The 16,524-nt window shown below is 39.4% G+C and overlaps 1 protein-coding gene across 3 annotated transcripts in view; it reads left to right on the top strand.

The window, feature by feature from the left end:
* MTA3 (metastasis associated 1 family member 3) overlaps positions 1 to 16,524 on the top strand; it is a 223,989-nt gene that overhangs the window by 55,378 nt on the left and 152,087 nt on the right. For all 3 annotated transcript variants that reach the window (XM_043604070.1, XM_043604069.1, XM_043604068.1), the window contains exon 3: positions 78 to 171. In XM_043604070.1, coding sequence (XP_043460005.1) covers positions 150 to 171 — 22 coding nt within the window. In that variant the 5' untranslated portion in view covers positions 78 to 149. The remainder of the gene's footprint in view (positions 1 to 77; positions 172 to 16,524) is intronic.

The following is a 16,524-nucleotide window of genomic DNA, read 5'->3' as shown; positions in this document are numbered from 1 at the left end:
TTGTATTTAGTTTTGTTTTGTAAACTATTTGAGTGTATTCTTCGGTACAGATAACTTTTATTTTTCTTCTCTCTTAGACTGCGACGGGCAACGTGGAAGCAAAAGTAGTGTGCTTTTATAGACGGCGAGATATTTCCAACACGCTTATAATGCTTGCAGACAAGCATGCTAGTAAGTTAATTGTCTTGTTTTAATTAAAAAATGTTTGAAGTTTTTTGTTTTCCATGATAGGAGGAAAAATACTTTTTGTTACCTGTACTTTTTTGCCTTTCCATTTGTCTTCCTCTTAGTTTAGATGGGAGTAATTTTTTCAGTGGTACTTGGTTTTAGTATATATTTTCTTTTCTTTTTTTTTTTTAACGTTTATTTATTTTTGAGACAGAGAGAGACAGAGCATGAGCGGGGGAGGGTCAGAGAGAGGGAGACACAGAATCCGAAACAGGCTCCAGGCTCCGAGCTGTCAGCACAGAGCCCGACGCGGGACTCGAACTCACGGACCGCGAGATCACGACCCGAGCCGAAGTCGGCCGCTTAACTGACTGAGCCACCCAGGCGCCCCAGTATATATTTTCTTAGATTGCATCATATGCTTATTACTCAATACACTGAAACAACTCTGCAAGTAGGTTTTTGCATACAATCAGCATAATATTGTGCCATCCTCAGTTTTTATTGGTGGTTTTGAAAGGGTTTGGGTATGAGGAAATTTATACTTCATTGGTATTTTGGAGGACATTTTTTTCCCCTCTGAAACAATTGGGTAATATTTACATTTTAAAAAATTCTGAGTAGTTATTATATGTACAGTATATTAGGTATGTATGAAAAAAGGTTTGCCAGAGAAAGAAGTGCAAAGTGGTATTTAGATATTGTGATCTTCTGTAATTCGCAACTCTGAGCCCTTCTTTGTAGATTAATCTTAATTTTTTTTTTTTTTTAACGTTTATTTATTTTTGAGACAGAGAGAGACAGGGCATGAACAGGGGAGGGTCAGAGAGAGAGGGAGACACAGAATCTGAAACGGGCTCCAGGCTCCGAGCTGTCAGCACAGAGCCGACGCGGGGCTCGAACTCACGGACTGCGAAATCACGACCTGCGAAATCACGACCTGAGCCGAAGTCGGCGGCTTAACCGACTGAGCCACCCAGGCGCCCCAGATTAATCTTTATGTTTTTCTACCGTGATCAACAGCTTTGATGTATTTCAGTTCCTGTTGTTTTTTATTATTTTTAATCTTTTTAACTTATTTTTTAATTTTTTAAAAACATTTTATTATTAAATCATCGCTGTACCCAACTTGGGGCTTGAACACAACCCCAAGATCAGGAGTCACGTGCTCTACCGACTGAGTTAGCCAGGTGCTCTACCCCTTTAATTAAAAAAAAATTTTTGGGGGGCACCTGGGTGGCGCAGTCGGTTAAGCGTCCGACTTCAGCCAGGTCACGATCTCACGGTCCGTGAGTTCGAGCCCCACGTCGGGCTCTGGGCTGATGGCTCAGAGCCTGGAGCCTGTTTCCGATTCTGTGTCTCCCTCTCTCTCTACCCCTCCCCCGTTCATGCTCTGTCTCTCTCTGTCCCAAAAATAAATAAAAAACGTTGAAAAAAAAAATTAAAAAAAAAATTTTTTTTTAATGTTTATTTATTTTTGAGACAGAGAGAGACAGAGCATGAATGGGGGAGGGCCAGAGAGAGAGGGAGACACAGAATCTGAAGCAGGCTCCAGGCTCTGAGCTGCCAGCACAGAGCCTGACGTGGGGCTCGAACTCACGGACCGTGAGATCATGACCTGAGCCGAAGTCGGACGCTTAACCGACTGAGCCACCCAGGCGCCCCAATGTTTATTTATTTTTGAGACAGAGACAGAGCATGGGTGGGGGGAGGGGCAGAGAGAGGGAAACAGAATCTGAAGCAGGCTCCAGGCTCCAAGCTGTCAGCACAGAGCCCGATTCGAGGCTCAGAGCTCACAAGCCGTTGAGATCATGACCTGAGCTGAAGTCAGACGCTCAACCAGCTGAGCCACCCAGGCACTCCTACCCCTTTAATTTTTTAAAACAATAAACACAATGATAAAAAAAGTGGCTTAAATTTTAAGAAAGAAGACATATGTGAAACATAAGTATAGTACTTTATTTTTAAGTTTATTTATTTATTTTGAGAGAGAGAGACAGCATGCAGGAGGGGCAGAGAGAAGGAGAGTGAGAATCTCAAGCAGGCTCTGCACTGTCAGCGAGGGCTCAAACTCAAGGAACTGTGAGATCATGACCCTGAGCCAAAACCAGGAGTCGGACGTTTAACCGACTGAGGCACCCAGGCGCCCCAGTACAATACTTAATTTTGAAAGTAATTTTTGCCCTACAAAATATATGAGACTAGGACCATATGTCTGTGTGTTTTTCAGTTTGACACTGTGATCTGTAATACTCTGGTCTTGGGGATCCTGAAGCTTTTGGAGTGTTGCGGTAATGGGATAGGAGAGGCTATTGTATACACAGGTTTATTCTGTGCCTGTGTGATAATTATTTACCCACTGTGTTGCTGGTTTAACCTGGAAGATTGTCTCATAAGTTAAATTCCTACTATATTTTCTGGTGTAGTTCATAGTGTTTTTAGATTTCTGTTTATTGTATAAAAAGTTTATTATGATATGAGTTGTTCTATAATTACAAATTATATTTTGACAGATTCAGGGCATTCCTGTTTGTCCTTCCTGTATGAGACCAAAGTACTTTTTATTATTTTTTAAAATGCTTATTTATTTTGAGAGAGAGAGAATGAGCAGGGGAGGGGCAGAGAGAGTGGGAGAGATAGAGTCCTGAGCAGGCTATTTGTTGTCAGTATAGAGTCTGACTCAGGGCTCGATCTTACCAACTGCAAGATCATGACCTGAGTCAAAACCAAGAGTCGGGCATTTAAATGAGTGAGACACCCAGGCACCCTGTCTGCTGACTGTTCTCAGCATGGCCACATTTTGTGCTATTTTAGGCATGTAGATGTAGAAAATCAGAATTGAATAGGCCCTTGGTATTGACCCTTAGAAATCAAATTTAAGAGATTTAGAAAAAAAAGAAAAAGAGATTTAGAGAGGGGGCGCCTGGGTGGCTCAGCAGGTTAAGCGTCCAGCTTTGGGTCAGGTCATGATCTCACGGTTTGTGAGTTCAAGCCCCACATCGGGCTTTCTCCACTCTCAGTGCAGAACCTGTTTTGCATCCTCTGTTTTCCTCTCTCTCTGCCCCTCCTTCCTCTCCCCCCTCAACAATAAGTAAACATAAAAAAAAAATGTCAGTTGGTTTTTCTTTTTCTTTTTTTAAATGTCTTATTTATTTTTGAGAGAGAACGTGAGCTGGGGAGGGGGAAAGAGACAGAGGATCAGAAGTAGGCTCTGCACTGACAGCAGTGAGCCCGATGTGGGGCTCAAACTCCCCAACTGTGAGATCATGACCTAAGCCAAAGTCATCTACTCAACCGGCTAAGCCACCCAGGTGCTCCTCAGTTGATTTTTCTACCTTCTGAGCAATTTGTAGATCATTGGGTGGATTACTTCTATCTACATTTGCTTGTTTCTTCTATTATCTATTGAGTTTATTCTCAGAGGTAGCTATATGCTTAGGTATGGTGGAGTCAGAAGTATCTTGTATTTCTGTTGTTATTGACCAAAATTTCAGGTGGGGAGAATAAAACTGCTTGAATAGTTCTTGCTGTATAAAGAGGTTTTATAGGAGGATTAATGGAGAGAGTATCATGTATTTGAAAGATTTCAAAATTGGGCTTAAATTTCCTGAGCCTCAGTTTCTCCGTTTAAAAAAACTTTTCCATTTTTGACTCCTTTAAAACTTTTTATTACAGAAAATTTCAAATATACAAAAGTACAGAGAAGTGTGTAATCCACCTGATGTTTCCATTACTTTGCTTTAACAGTTATCAATCAATGACCAATTAATTCATCTGTACCCCTACTTGCCCCTTATTTTGAAGCTCATCAGAGAAATCTTACCATTTCATCTGTAAATACTTCAGTATGTATTTCTAAAAGATATGGCCTCATTCAAACTTACAGAAAGTACCAAGAACATACAAGGAACTCCCATATGGCCTCTACCCAGATTGAGCAATTAACATTTTGCCCTATTGACTTTATTATTCTTATTATATGTATAAACTGAATCATTTGAGAGTAAGTTGGAGACATCAGTGTGTTTTTCCTAAATGCAAGGAAATTATTTTACATAACCACAGTATAGTAAACAATTCAGGAAACCTAATATTCACACAAAACCATTATTCGTAGTCCTTAATCAAATTTTATGTACTAATGGTGTTCTTTATAGCTGTGTATGTTTTTCCTTAGTTTATTTATATTTATTTATAAATTTTATTTATTTATTTTGAGAGAGAGAGCACAAGTGGGGAAGGGGCAGAGAGAGAGAGAGAGAGAGAGAGAGAGAGAGAATCCCAAGTAGGCTCTGCCCCACCAGTGGAGAGCCCGATGTGGGGCTTGAACTCATGAACCATGAGATCATTATTATTTTAAATGTTTATTTATTTAGTTTGAGAGAAAATGTGTGCCTAAGCAGGGGAGGAGCAGAGAGAGAATCCCTGGCAGGCTCTGCACTGTCATCGTGGAGCCCACAGACTGTGAGATCATGACCTGAGCTGAAAGCAAGAGTCAGACGCTTAACCAGCTGAGCCACCCAGGTGTCCCTATTTTTCTTAGTTTAGAATAAAACCCAGACTCACACATTGTATTTTGTTGTCCTGTCTCCTTGATATGGAGCTAGTTCCTCAGTCTTTTTTGTGTGTTTTTTGACCTTAACATTTTTCAAGAAAACAGGCCCGTTATTTTGTAGAACATGGCTCAATTTGTGTTTGTCTAATGTTTCCTCATGATTAGATTTAGGGTATTTTCTTGTTTTTGCAGGCTATGTAATTTTTGTAGGGATGCCATGGAAGTCTTACTGTATCCCTCTCCATGCCTTGTATTAGGAGACACATAATTGGGTTTGTCCTAATATTGATTGTGTTTGGTTTGATGACTTGGTCAAAGTGGTGTCCCTTTGTATTTAGTAAGTTATTTGGGGGGAGATTATTAGCAACTATGTGAATACCTTGTTCTTAATCTTTGGCCTACTCATTTTAGCATTCTTTGATCATTTGGGATTCTGTAAACATGCTCATGAAATATCTAGTTAGTTTTCACATTTTTCTTTTATAATTTCTTTTCTTCATTATTTAAAAAACATTTCTTTTAAATGTTTATTTGTTTTTGAAGGAGAGAGAGACAGAGCATGAGCAGGGGAGGGGCAGAGAGAGAGGGAGACACAGAATCTGAAGCAGGCTCCAGGCTCCAAGCTGTCAGCACAGAGCACGAAGCGGGGCTCGAACTCAGGAACTGTGAGATCCATGACCTGAGCCAAAGTCAGAAGCTTAACCCACTGAGCTACGCAGGCGCCCCTCTTCATTCATTATTTTAAATTGATACATAATTCACATAGCATAAAATCTGTTCTTTTGAAGTGAGCAATTGAGTGGCTTTTAGTATATTCACAAAGCTGAAACTATTACTGCGGTCTAATTTCAGAATGTTTTCATCATCCCCAAAGGAAATCAGTTACTTCCCATTCCCCCTTCAGCCTCTGGCAGCCATTGATCCACTTTCTATCTTTATAGATTGGCCTTTTCTGGACATTTCCTTTGATGGAATCATATAATATGTGTGTGGGTAGGTGTTTGTTGTTGTTGTTGTTGTTGTTTTTTAGTAAGCTCTACACTCTACCAGGGGTTTGAACTCAGGACCTCAAGATCAAGAACCTTCAGGTGCCTCTAATAATGTGTCTTCTTGTCTGGCTTTTTAAAATTTAGCATAATGTTTTCAAGTTTTTTCCATGTTACTGCCTGAATTCCTATCTATTGATTCCTTCCTTCCTTCCTTCCTTCCTTCCTTCCTTCCTTCCTTCCTTCCTTCCTTTCTTTTTCTTTCTTTCTTTCTTTCTTTCTTTCTTTCTTTCTTTCTTTCTTTCTTTCTTTCTTTTTCTTTCTTTCTTTCTTTCTTTCTTTCTTTCTTCCTTTCTTTCTTCCTTCCTTCCTTCCTTCCTTCCTTCCTTCCTTCCTTCCTTGAGAGTGCAAGCAGGGGAGGGGCAGAGAGGGGCACAGAGATTCCAAAGCAGGCTCAGCTCTGATAGCTGACAGCAGTGAACCCGATGTGGGGCTTGAACTCAGGAACCACAAGATCATGACCTGGGCTGAAGTCAGACGCTCAACCAACTGAGCCACCCAGGTGCCCCTATAAATATTTATTTTTGAGAGAGAGACAGAGAGAGAACACATGCAAACTTGAGCTTGAGTGGGAGAGGGGCAGAGACAGAGGGAGACAGAGGATCCGAAGTGGGATCCATGAAGTCATGAAATCATGACCTGAACTGAAGTTGGATGCTTAACTGGCTGAGCCACCCAGGCAACCCCTTTTTTTTCATTCTTTTTTTTTTTTTCTTTTTTTTTTTTTTTATAGCTGAATGGTATTTCATTGGGTGGATATACATTTTGTTTACTCTTCAGTGGAAGGACAATTTGGATTGTTTCACTTTCTGGTTATTTTGAATAATGCTGTTGTGAACATTCATATACAAATTTTTGTGTAGATATTCATTCATATATTTTCCCTCTATCCCTCATCGTTCTGTTGAAGATAGCAGGTTGTTCACCTACACAGGAATTTCCTTTGGTCTGGAGTTTGTTTATTGCATCTCTGTTGTGTCCTTTACCACATTTTTTCTGTAGACAGATGGTTAGGTCCAGATTCTAGAGGATCTAAATCCACATGGTTATTTTGGAGGGGAAATGGGGTAAGGGATGCCAGATTACTTCGTGAGGTAGTATTTGTGTACTTCTCTCATGATGTCCATAATGTATTGTTTCCTGTGTCTCATTTTTTTTAACACTTTACTTTGAAATAACTTTTACAGAAAAATTATTAAAAACATTACCAAGAAATCCCATATATTCTCCACCCAGATTCCCAAAATGTTAACATTTTACTCTTTGCTCTATTATATCTATATACGTATTAGTTTTTTTGAGCCATTTAAGTTGAAGACATATTTCCCCTAATTCCTAAAGATACTTCAGTGTATATCTTTTAAAAACAAGCAGATTTTCTTACCTAACCAAGCATGATAATACTCTAATCTGTAGACTTAGGTTTTGCAAAATTTCCTACTAATGCCTTTTAAAGCGAAAAATAAAAATAGAATTTTTTTTTAAAGAATTATTTTTTTGTAATTTCTTCAACTAGCATGGGGCTTGAATTCAGAACTCTGAGATCAGGAGTCACATGCTGTATTGACTGAGCCTATCAGGCTCAGAATTTTTAAGGTATCTTTTTGTAATGTTAATCGTTGATTGATGTTTGCCTAGATTAATTCATTAAAGTTGTGAAAATTATGCTTTCTATCGTAATTCTATCATCCCCTCATTTTTATTTATTTATTTGTTTGTTTGTTTGTTTATAATTTATTTTGAGAAAGAGTACAGAGAGAGACAGAATCCCAAGCAGGCTCCATGCTGTCAGCGCAGAGCCTGATGCAGGGCTTGATCCCACGAACCATGAGATCATGACCTGAGCCAAAATCAAGAGTTGGATGCTTAACTGACTGAGCCACCCAGGTGCCCCCTTATTCCCTAATTTATTGGCATAGACTATTACTGTGAAGAGAATTTTCCCTGTGTCAGCTATCATGTTAATCTTCAGGTTCAGATCTTCTAGGAAAGGCAGGTTGAATTAAAGTCTTGATGTGCTTTTTCCTTTTTTCAGTTATTACCAGTTTTCAAAAATAATGAGGTGATTCCTGGTATCCTGCAAAGAGAATGGTTCTTGGATCATTTTGAAATGATCTTTGTAGTCTTTGTTATGTTACTTGCTTTTTTGATATGACAAGATGTTCCAGGCTCCTCTTTTAAATTTCTTGCCCCAGACCTCATCTCTGGAGCCCTGGTTCCTTTTACTGGGAAATGGTCTTAGTGACCATAGTCTGAGCATTAAGGGAGAGACTCTTTGAGAGAGGGCGGTGCTATATCTAGATGACCATGTACTTTTAACAGATTGGATATTTGATGATAGTATATTTATAAGGATGAAAAGAAGTCAGACTATAGTCTTATTACCAATTCTTTCCTAAGGTAATTTCACTAAAAGCCAGAGTACATACTTTAAAAAGCATTTCTATTAGAAAAGGAATTTTGTTTTAAAAAAATAGTTTCAGATGGACACGGTTCTTAGGACTGTTGGAATTTTCAAATATGAAATTCATTGGTATTCTTGATAACTTTTTTATATTTTATATAGCTTTATATTCGTTATAGTTTTAGATTTTTTTTTGACGTATTGTATACTTCTTTTTTAAAGTGTTAGTTGTTGTTTTTTTTTTAACGTTTTATTTATTTTTGAGAGAGAGAGCATGAGCAGGAGAGGGCCAGAGAGAGAGGGGGACCGAGGATCTGAAGCAGGTTTTGTGCTGACAGCAGTGAACCCGAGGTGGGGCTCAGCTCACAAACCTTGAGATCATGACCTGAGCTGAAGTCAGACGTTCAACCCACTGAGCCACCCCAGTGCCCCAACATATCGTATACTTTTATATTGTGATTCTTAAAATGCAAAGCTTTAGAAAGTTAAATTTTATGTCACCTTTCTTTTTATTTAAACTGTTTGGCAGAAGGTAAAGTGTTTACTGTACTTACTGCTCTGCTCTCTTCCTTCCTTAGAATTTTCTTCCCAGCTTTTCCATTGTTATGTCACTTAGTGTGGGCTGAAGTTGGGACACAGGGAAGTGAGTGAAAATAGTTATTTTCTGATGAATGCTCATTCTGTTTACTCCTGTGTTTCCACTACAATAAGCATACACTTGGAGCTCTGTGAAGGCAGAAAAGGAAAGAAGATGGGAATTTATATTTATTCCAACTCAAAATTATAAAACCAGGATTAGCTCTTGGAGAGAACTGGAAAGAGGCTGATCCTACCTACCTTAAGTCATGTTCATATTGTTACCATGTTGTTAATAATTCTTGGCATTTTTGTGTTACTGTTTTGAGTAGAATTAGAAAGTAGTGTTGACATTCTTTTTCTTTTTTTGACATTCTTTTTTTTCTTTTAGGTTTATTACTATTATTTCTTTTAGTAATCTCTATACCCACTGTGGGGTTTGAACTGTGACCCTGAGACCAAGAGTCACATATTCTTCCGACTGAGCCAGCCAGGTGCCCCTTGACATTATTCTTAAAATTTTAAATAATGAGATATTTCAGGATGTGGTAATCTTATTAATCGATAAGGTTATAGATTTGTTACAGGTAAAAGGTGATGTGACTTCTATACCCAGTTCTTATCTCATCCCGGTCTGAGTCATGTTCTCATAAAATGTTTTGGTGTCAAAGGGCATATTGGGAACTTAATTTTTTGTAAAGATTCTCATAATACATGATTTATAATTATTAAAAAGATATAGAATGTTTATTATATTTTATAGGTATTTTGGACTTAAGTAGGATTTTATAAAAAGAATTGCACCTCTTTTTAAAAGATTTGTAACCAGTTATCACAACTGATCGTTAAAATACTGAAACCGATTGTTTTGAATATAGCTGCATTGTCCTTTCCAGCTTTCTTTCCTGGTCTTAGCACACAGTTTGTACCTTCTGAGTGCTCAATGTTAAGTTCTTTACTGTTGGGAACCTGGTCTTGATCATTTTTTGAGGCTTCATGTGTCTTATTCGTTACATTTGTTGATATAAATATTTGTGGCTTTAAACTCAGCAGCGAGGGGAATAGATCTGAACAGCCAGACTATCAGTCATTTTGTTTTAGCATCTTGGTTGGCTGAAAAGAATCTGTGAGGGTTTTCAAATGTGGTCCCCAAATTCTTTGACATTCCTTCCATTGTTAGATGGGGTCTCTGTCATTGTGTGGTGTGACAGTGTGGTGGAAGTAATGCTATGTGACTCCCAAGGCTAAGTTAAGTCATAAAAGGCCATGCAGCTTCTGCCTGGTTCCCTTGGAATGTTTGCTCTCAGGATACTCCTGTTGGGAAGTCAGCCACCATACTGTGAGAAGGCCAAGCCACATGGAGAGGCTATGGATAGATGCCATGGTTGACAGCCCTAGCTGAGAGCCCAGGTGGTAGACATGTGGCTGAAGGAGCCAGTTGATCTGGCCTCACCCATTTGAGTTCCTGTTCAGGCCCTGGTCATTGTGAAGCAAAAGCAAGACTGTTGTGCTGTGTCCGAATTCCTTACCCACTGAACTTGTGCGCAAAATATAATAGTCGTTGTCTTGTGCCATCAAGTTTTAGGGTGATTCGTAACTCCGCAATAGTTAACTGGAACAGGATCATAATAGATTTTCTTTTTTTGTGTAATTTCGATGACAGTTTAAGGTCAATATCAAAGTTTATGACTGTTTACTAAAAATATTTAATGAACTATTAGTTTTCTTTGAGTAAACCTTGTTTTCTTTTGATACATTGACTTACACTGAATATTTTCCTCTTACTTAATTTTTGGCCACAGTGAGCACAAGTTGGGAAAAATACCCTCTTTATTATTCTGACGTGAAATCCATCGATAGTATAACTTATAATGTAAACAAAACGAACAATATTATGTTCTAACTGATATATAAAGTAAAAAACGTAAAATAATAGACTATAATAATGGAATATGTAATGTAATAAGATCATACGTACTGTATTTCAGTCTGTGTAAATAGTGGGGCATGACTGTAGTGGAAGACCGTGGAATTATGAAATGTCTGCATGCATGCATGGTATTGCTAGCAATGCAGCAGTTATAAATTAGACTGAAATGTTATATTAGGAACTCTGGAGACTTTTCAGAATGGTGCTCTTGGTAAGTTCTGAACACCACAAAATCGTCTCTGTTTTTATATGATGACTGCATTCCTGGAAAATCCAGTTATATTAAAACTGCATCCAAAATACTTCTTTCTCATCCATAAACTGGAGTTCGCCCTAGTTTCCAGTAACAGAGTCATGTCTTTCACCTATATAAACGTTCAGAGGGACATTGAAAATCGTGTAAATCAGTGCTCTGGTACTGGACTGCCTTTTGCTATATACTGCGTATCTATCAGGTGTCTAACGTTCTTGTTGTAATAGTTTCAGATGTACAACATAGTGATTTGACAGTTCTGTTATATAGCATCGTGCTATGCTTTCCTTGATAAGTGTGGCTCCTATCTGTCATCATACAACACTGTTACAGTATTACTGACTATATGCGCTATGCTGTACTTTTCAGCCTCATGGCTTTTTAATTTTATAACTGGAGAATTGTACCTCTTAATCCCCTTCACCTATTTTGCCCTTCTTCCCCTACTGGCAACCCACCAGTTCTTGGCATTTATGAGTTTGTTTTTTTGTTTGGTCATTTATTTGTTTTGTTTTTTAGATTCCACATATGAGTGAAATTGTACTGTATTTATCTCTCACTCAGTATTATACCCTGTAGGGGTTGTGAGTTCAGGCCTCATGATGGGCATAGAGCTTACTTAAAAAAAATACTTAATGGGGTGCCTGGGTGGCTCAGTCGGTTAAGCGTCTGACTTGGGCTCAGGTCACGATCTTACTGTCCATCATTTCGAGCCCCACGTGGGGCTCTGTGCTGACTGCTCAGAACCTGGATCCTGTTTCAGATTCTGTGTCTCCCTCTCCCTCTGACCCTCCCCCATTCATGCTCTGTCTCTCCCCGTCTCAAAAATAAATAAAAAAACGTTAAAAAAAATTTTTTTTTTAAATACTTAATTTTTCCTTAATTCCCGAAAATTAGAGATTAAAGTTTCAAGTAATAAAAAAGTTAAAATTATTTGTACTATGCTAAGATTGATACTGCCTTGACCTGGAATTTAAGGGAGAATTTGGGAATACCTAGCAAAATTAAAACTCAGTATTTCCATTACTGGATACTAATCATAGGCAAGTACTCAAGGAAATGTGCCTTTGTAATAGCAAAAAGTGAGAGATACCTAAGTGTCCAGCAATAGGGTACTAAACTAAACAAACTTTGTTTACTGCACATATTCTGGAATCCCTTCAGCCATTCAAATGAAAACATACACATGTCAACATAGACAGATGGCACAATATATAGTTGAACTAATAATGATAAGAATACGTAAGTTTTAACCCCAGGTTTGAAACATTAGTGAAAAGGCGAAATTTATAGATATTTGTGTGTGAATTTTTTTTTTTTAATTTTTTTTCAACGTTTTATTTATTTTTGGGACAGAGAGAGACAGAGCATGAACGGGGGAGGGGCAGAGAGAGAGGGAGACACAGAATTGGAAACAGGCTCCAGGCTCTGAGCCATCAGCCCAGAGCCCGACGCGGGGCTCGAACTCACGGACCGCGAGATCATGACCTGGCTGAAGTCGGACACTTAACCGACTGCGCCACCCAGGCGCCCCTCATGTGTGAATTTCTACATACATATATATTTATGTGTATAAGTGTTGATCCTACGTAACACATACAGTTATAAATGAAGAATCAGAATAAGAACATGTTTTGGGGAAGTTAAAAATGCCTGTTGAAATAAAAGAATAACTAGAAGGACTGAATGGTAAAGACACTGATGGATTTAAATAATGAGAATAAATGAAAGGGGGCACCTGAGCAGCTTAGTCTGTTGAGCATCGGACTCTTGAGGTCCGTCAGGTTATGATCTCACGGTTTCTGGGATTGAGCCCCACGTCAGTCTCCGTGCTGATAGCACAGAGCCTGCTTGGGGTTCTCTCTTCTCTCTCTCCTCTCTCTCTGCCCCTCTTCTTGCATGCACACTCTCTCTCTCTCTTTCTACATAAATAATAAACATTAAAAATCAAAATAAATGAAAGGAAAGAAAATAAATGAAAAGGAGAAATTATTAAAAAGAATTACATTTCCCCAGAATTAAAGGACAGTCTTTAGATTGAATGAAAAAAAAAAGTTGCAGATACTTCATTTCAGAACACCAAAGAAAAACTGAGGATCCTGTAAAGTTTAAGAAAAAGTTAAAAAAAGGTGCCCAACCTTCGTTGCCAAACGGCCAATCTTTTGATTTTGGCTCAGGTCATGATCTCGTGGTTTGGGAGATCAAGTCCCACGTTGGGCTCTGCTCTCACAGTACGGAACCTGCTTGGGATTCTTTCTTTCTCTCTGCCCCTTTCCTACACTTGCGCATATGTGTGCATGCACTTTCAAAATAAATATTAAAAAAAAGAAAGTTACCAATAAAAGAATGAGGATTATATATATTTTTTTTTAATTTTTTTTTTCAACGTTTATTTATTTTTGGGACAGAGAGAGACAGAGCTTGAACGGGGGAGGGGCAGAGAGAGAGGGAGACACAGAATCTGAAACAGGCTCCAGGCTCTGAGCCATCAGCCCAGAGCCCGACGCGGGGCTCGAACTCCCGGACCGCGAGATCGTGACCTGGCTGAAGTCGGACGCTTAACCGACTGCGCCACCCAGGCGCCCCGAGGATTATATTTCTTAATAGAAGAGCAAATTATTTAAAGTTGAGAATTCAATAACAGTATGAGTGATCCAATAAAGGTATTTTTTAGTATACAAATATCTAATTTAGGAATAAAAGTTTGTATTTATCAGATCATTAGACACAGAGCAGTTGGGTGCAGCCGCATGGGTGGCTCAGTCAGTTGAGTCTTGATTCTTGGTTTTGGCTCAGGTCACGATCTCATGGTTCATTAGTTTGAGCCCCACATTAAGCTTTGCACTGACAATGTGGAGTCTGCTTGGGATTCTCTCTCCCTCTCTCTCATCCCCTCCCCTGCTTGCACACTCTCTCTCAAGATAAATAAACATTAAAAAAAAAAAAACAGGAGGGGGCGCCTGGGTGGTTCAGTCGGTTGGGCATCTGACTCTTGATTTCGGCTCAGGTCATGATCTCACAGCTTGTGAGTCTGAGCACCACATCTGGCTCCACGCTGACAGTGTGGAGCCTGCTTGGCAGTCTGTGTCTCCCCACCCCTGTCTCTGCCCCCTCTCTCTCTGTCCCCCTGCTTGCATGCTCACTCTCTCAAAATAAATAAGTATACTTTAAAAGCATAAATAGAGTAGGGAAATACAAGTATTTTCTGAAGGAAGGGGAAGATAATAGGTATTCGGTTATATTTCTTTTTTTAAGGTTTATTTTTAATTTTTCTATGTTTATTTTGGGGGGGGTTGTGAGTGGGGGAGGGGGAGACACAGAATCCGAAGAGGGAGATGAAGGGAGACACAGAATCCGAAGCAGGCTCCAGGCTCATCTGTCACCACAGAGCCTGATGTGGGGCTTGAACTCACAGACTGTGTGAGATCCTGACCTGAGCTGAAGTCAGATGCTTAACCCACTGAGCCACCCAAGCATCCCTAAGTTTAGTTATTTTGAGAGAAAGAGAAAGTGTGCATGCGTGCGCAAGTTGGGGAGGGGCAGAGAGAGAGAGAGGGAGAGAGGATCCCCGCTGTCAGTGCAGACCCCGATGTGGGGCTCAAACTCAAGAACTGCAAGATCATGACCTGAGCTGCAGTCCGAATGCTTAACTGACTGAGCCGTCCAGTTGCCCCGTTTCTTTTTCTTTCTTTCTTTTCTTTAATGTTTGTTTGTTTGTTTGTTTATTTAAATGTTTGTTTATTTTTGAGAGAGAGACAGAGCATGAGCGGGTTAGGAGCAGAGAGAGAGGGAGACACAGAATCCAAAGCAGGCTCCAGGCTCTGAGCCATCAGCACAGAGCCCAACATGGGGCTCGAACTCACAAACCATGAGATCATGACCCGAGCTGAAGTTGGACGCCTAACCAACTGAGCCACCCAGGCGCCCCTTTAATGTTTATTTTTGAGAGAGAGATGAGAGGGAGCACACCAGGAGCAGGGGAAGAGCAGAGAGAGGGGCAGACACAGAATCCAAAGCAGGCTCCACGCTGTCAGTGCAAAGCCCAACATGGGGCTTGAACCCATGAGCTAAGACACAAGATCATGACATGAGCCAAAGTCCGACGCTTAACCAACCAACTGAGCCACCTAGGTGCCCCTCAGTTATGTTGAATAATAGATTACTATATTCACTATATCTTGATTTAAGGATAACCAATGGAAAAATACATTGATTTTACTTCACTTGTGTTACTAGATTAATAGATGAGTTTAAAATGGTCCCAAATAGGCCCCAACTCAAGAGAAGATGGATAAAGAACAATAAGGTAAATAAATACCAAGATGGCCAAAATGAGGCCACACATATCAAATGACAAAAAATGTGAGTGGGATAAATTCTCCTGTTAAAAGACAGACTGTTATAACATTCATCTATAAATGAGGCCCAAAGAAAACCTTTTAACAAATACCAAAAATAGGAATGCACAAGTAACATTCTGTCTACAAGGCTATGAAGTAAACAACAATAAAAGGATAACAAGCCATGTGAGTATCCAATTTAGAAATTTAAAAAACATGCTTATAGCCAACTTTTGTGCTAAAGGAGAAATAAAATCTTCAGTAGCAAGTGATTCCAAGATGAATGACAATGAAAGTACTATATCTTAAAAACCTGTAGGATGAGGCCAGAGTGACACTCCAAAGAAAATTTAAATACATCAGGGGTGCCTGGGTGACTCACTTGGTTAACGGTCTGACCCTGATTCTGGCTTTGGTCATGATTCCATGGTTTGTGGGATCGAGCCCTGCTTCCAGCTCTGTGCTGACAGTATGGAGCCTACTTGGGATTTTCTCTCTCTCTCTCTCTCTCTCTCTCTCTCTCTGTCTCTGTCTCTGTCTCTGTCTCTCTCTGCCTCTCCCCATCCCTCTCTCCCTCCTCTGCTCACTCTGTTTCTCAAAATTAATAAATTGAAAAAAAGAAAGAAAGAAAGAAAGAAAGAAAGAAAGAAAAAGAAAATTTGAAGACTGAAAGCACACCTTGAAAAAAAGGACTGGAAGTAATTTAAAGCCAGGCATTGAGATAGAAGAGAAAAAGAAAATAAATCCAAAAGAGGGAAGGAATTATTAAATATAAAAGCAACAATTAATGAAACGGGAAAATGTAGAAGTTGTAAATTCAGTAGCTTGTTATTGAAAATAGTATTCAATGTTGTAAATGTTTAAATTTTTCCCAAATATATCTATAAGATTGATGAAATTCCAGTCAAAATCCTAATAGAACTTTATATGGACCTTGGCAAAGTGATGCTATCATACGCTGGGAAGAAAACAAAGAATGGAGAGGGAAAAAGTCAGATTTGTTTGTTTTCTTTCGTGTTTTATAGTAAGTCCTTTTTTAAAAAAAATTGAGGTAATTTATTATTTTTTAAAGTAATCTCTATGCCTACCCAGGGCGCCTGGGTGGCTCAGTTGGTTGAGCATCTGACTTAGGCTCGGGTCATGATCTGGTGGTTTGTGGGGTTCGAGCCCCGCAGAGAGGGACAGAGAGTCCCAAGTGACTCCACACTGTCAGCACGGAACCTGATGGGAGGCTCAATCCCACAAATTTGAG

This window comes from Prionailurus bengalensis, chromosome A3 (genome assembly GCF_016509475.1).
Source record: "Prionailurus bengalensis isolate Pbe53 chromosome A3, Fcat_Pben_1.1_paternal_pri, whole genome shotgun sequence".
NCBI classification, from domain to species: Eukaryota; Metazoa; Chordata; class Mammalia; order Carnivora; family Felidae; genus Prionailurus; species Prionailurus bengalensis.
This window is presented reverse-complemented; position numbering and strand designations above follow the sequence as displayed.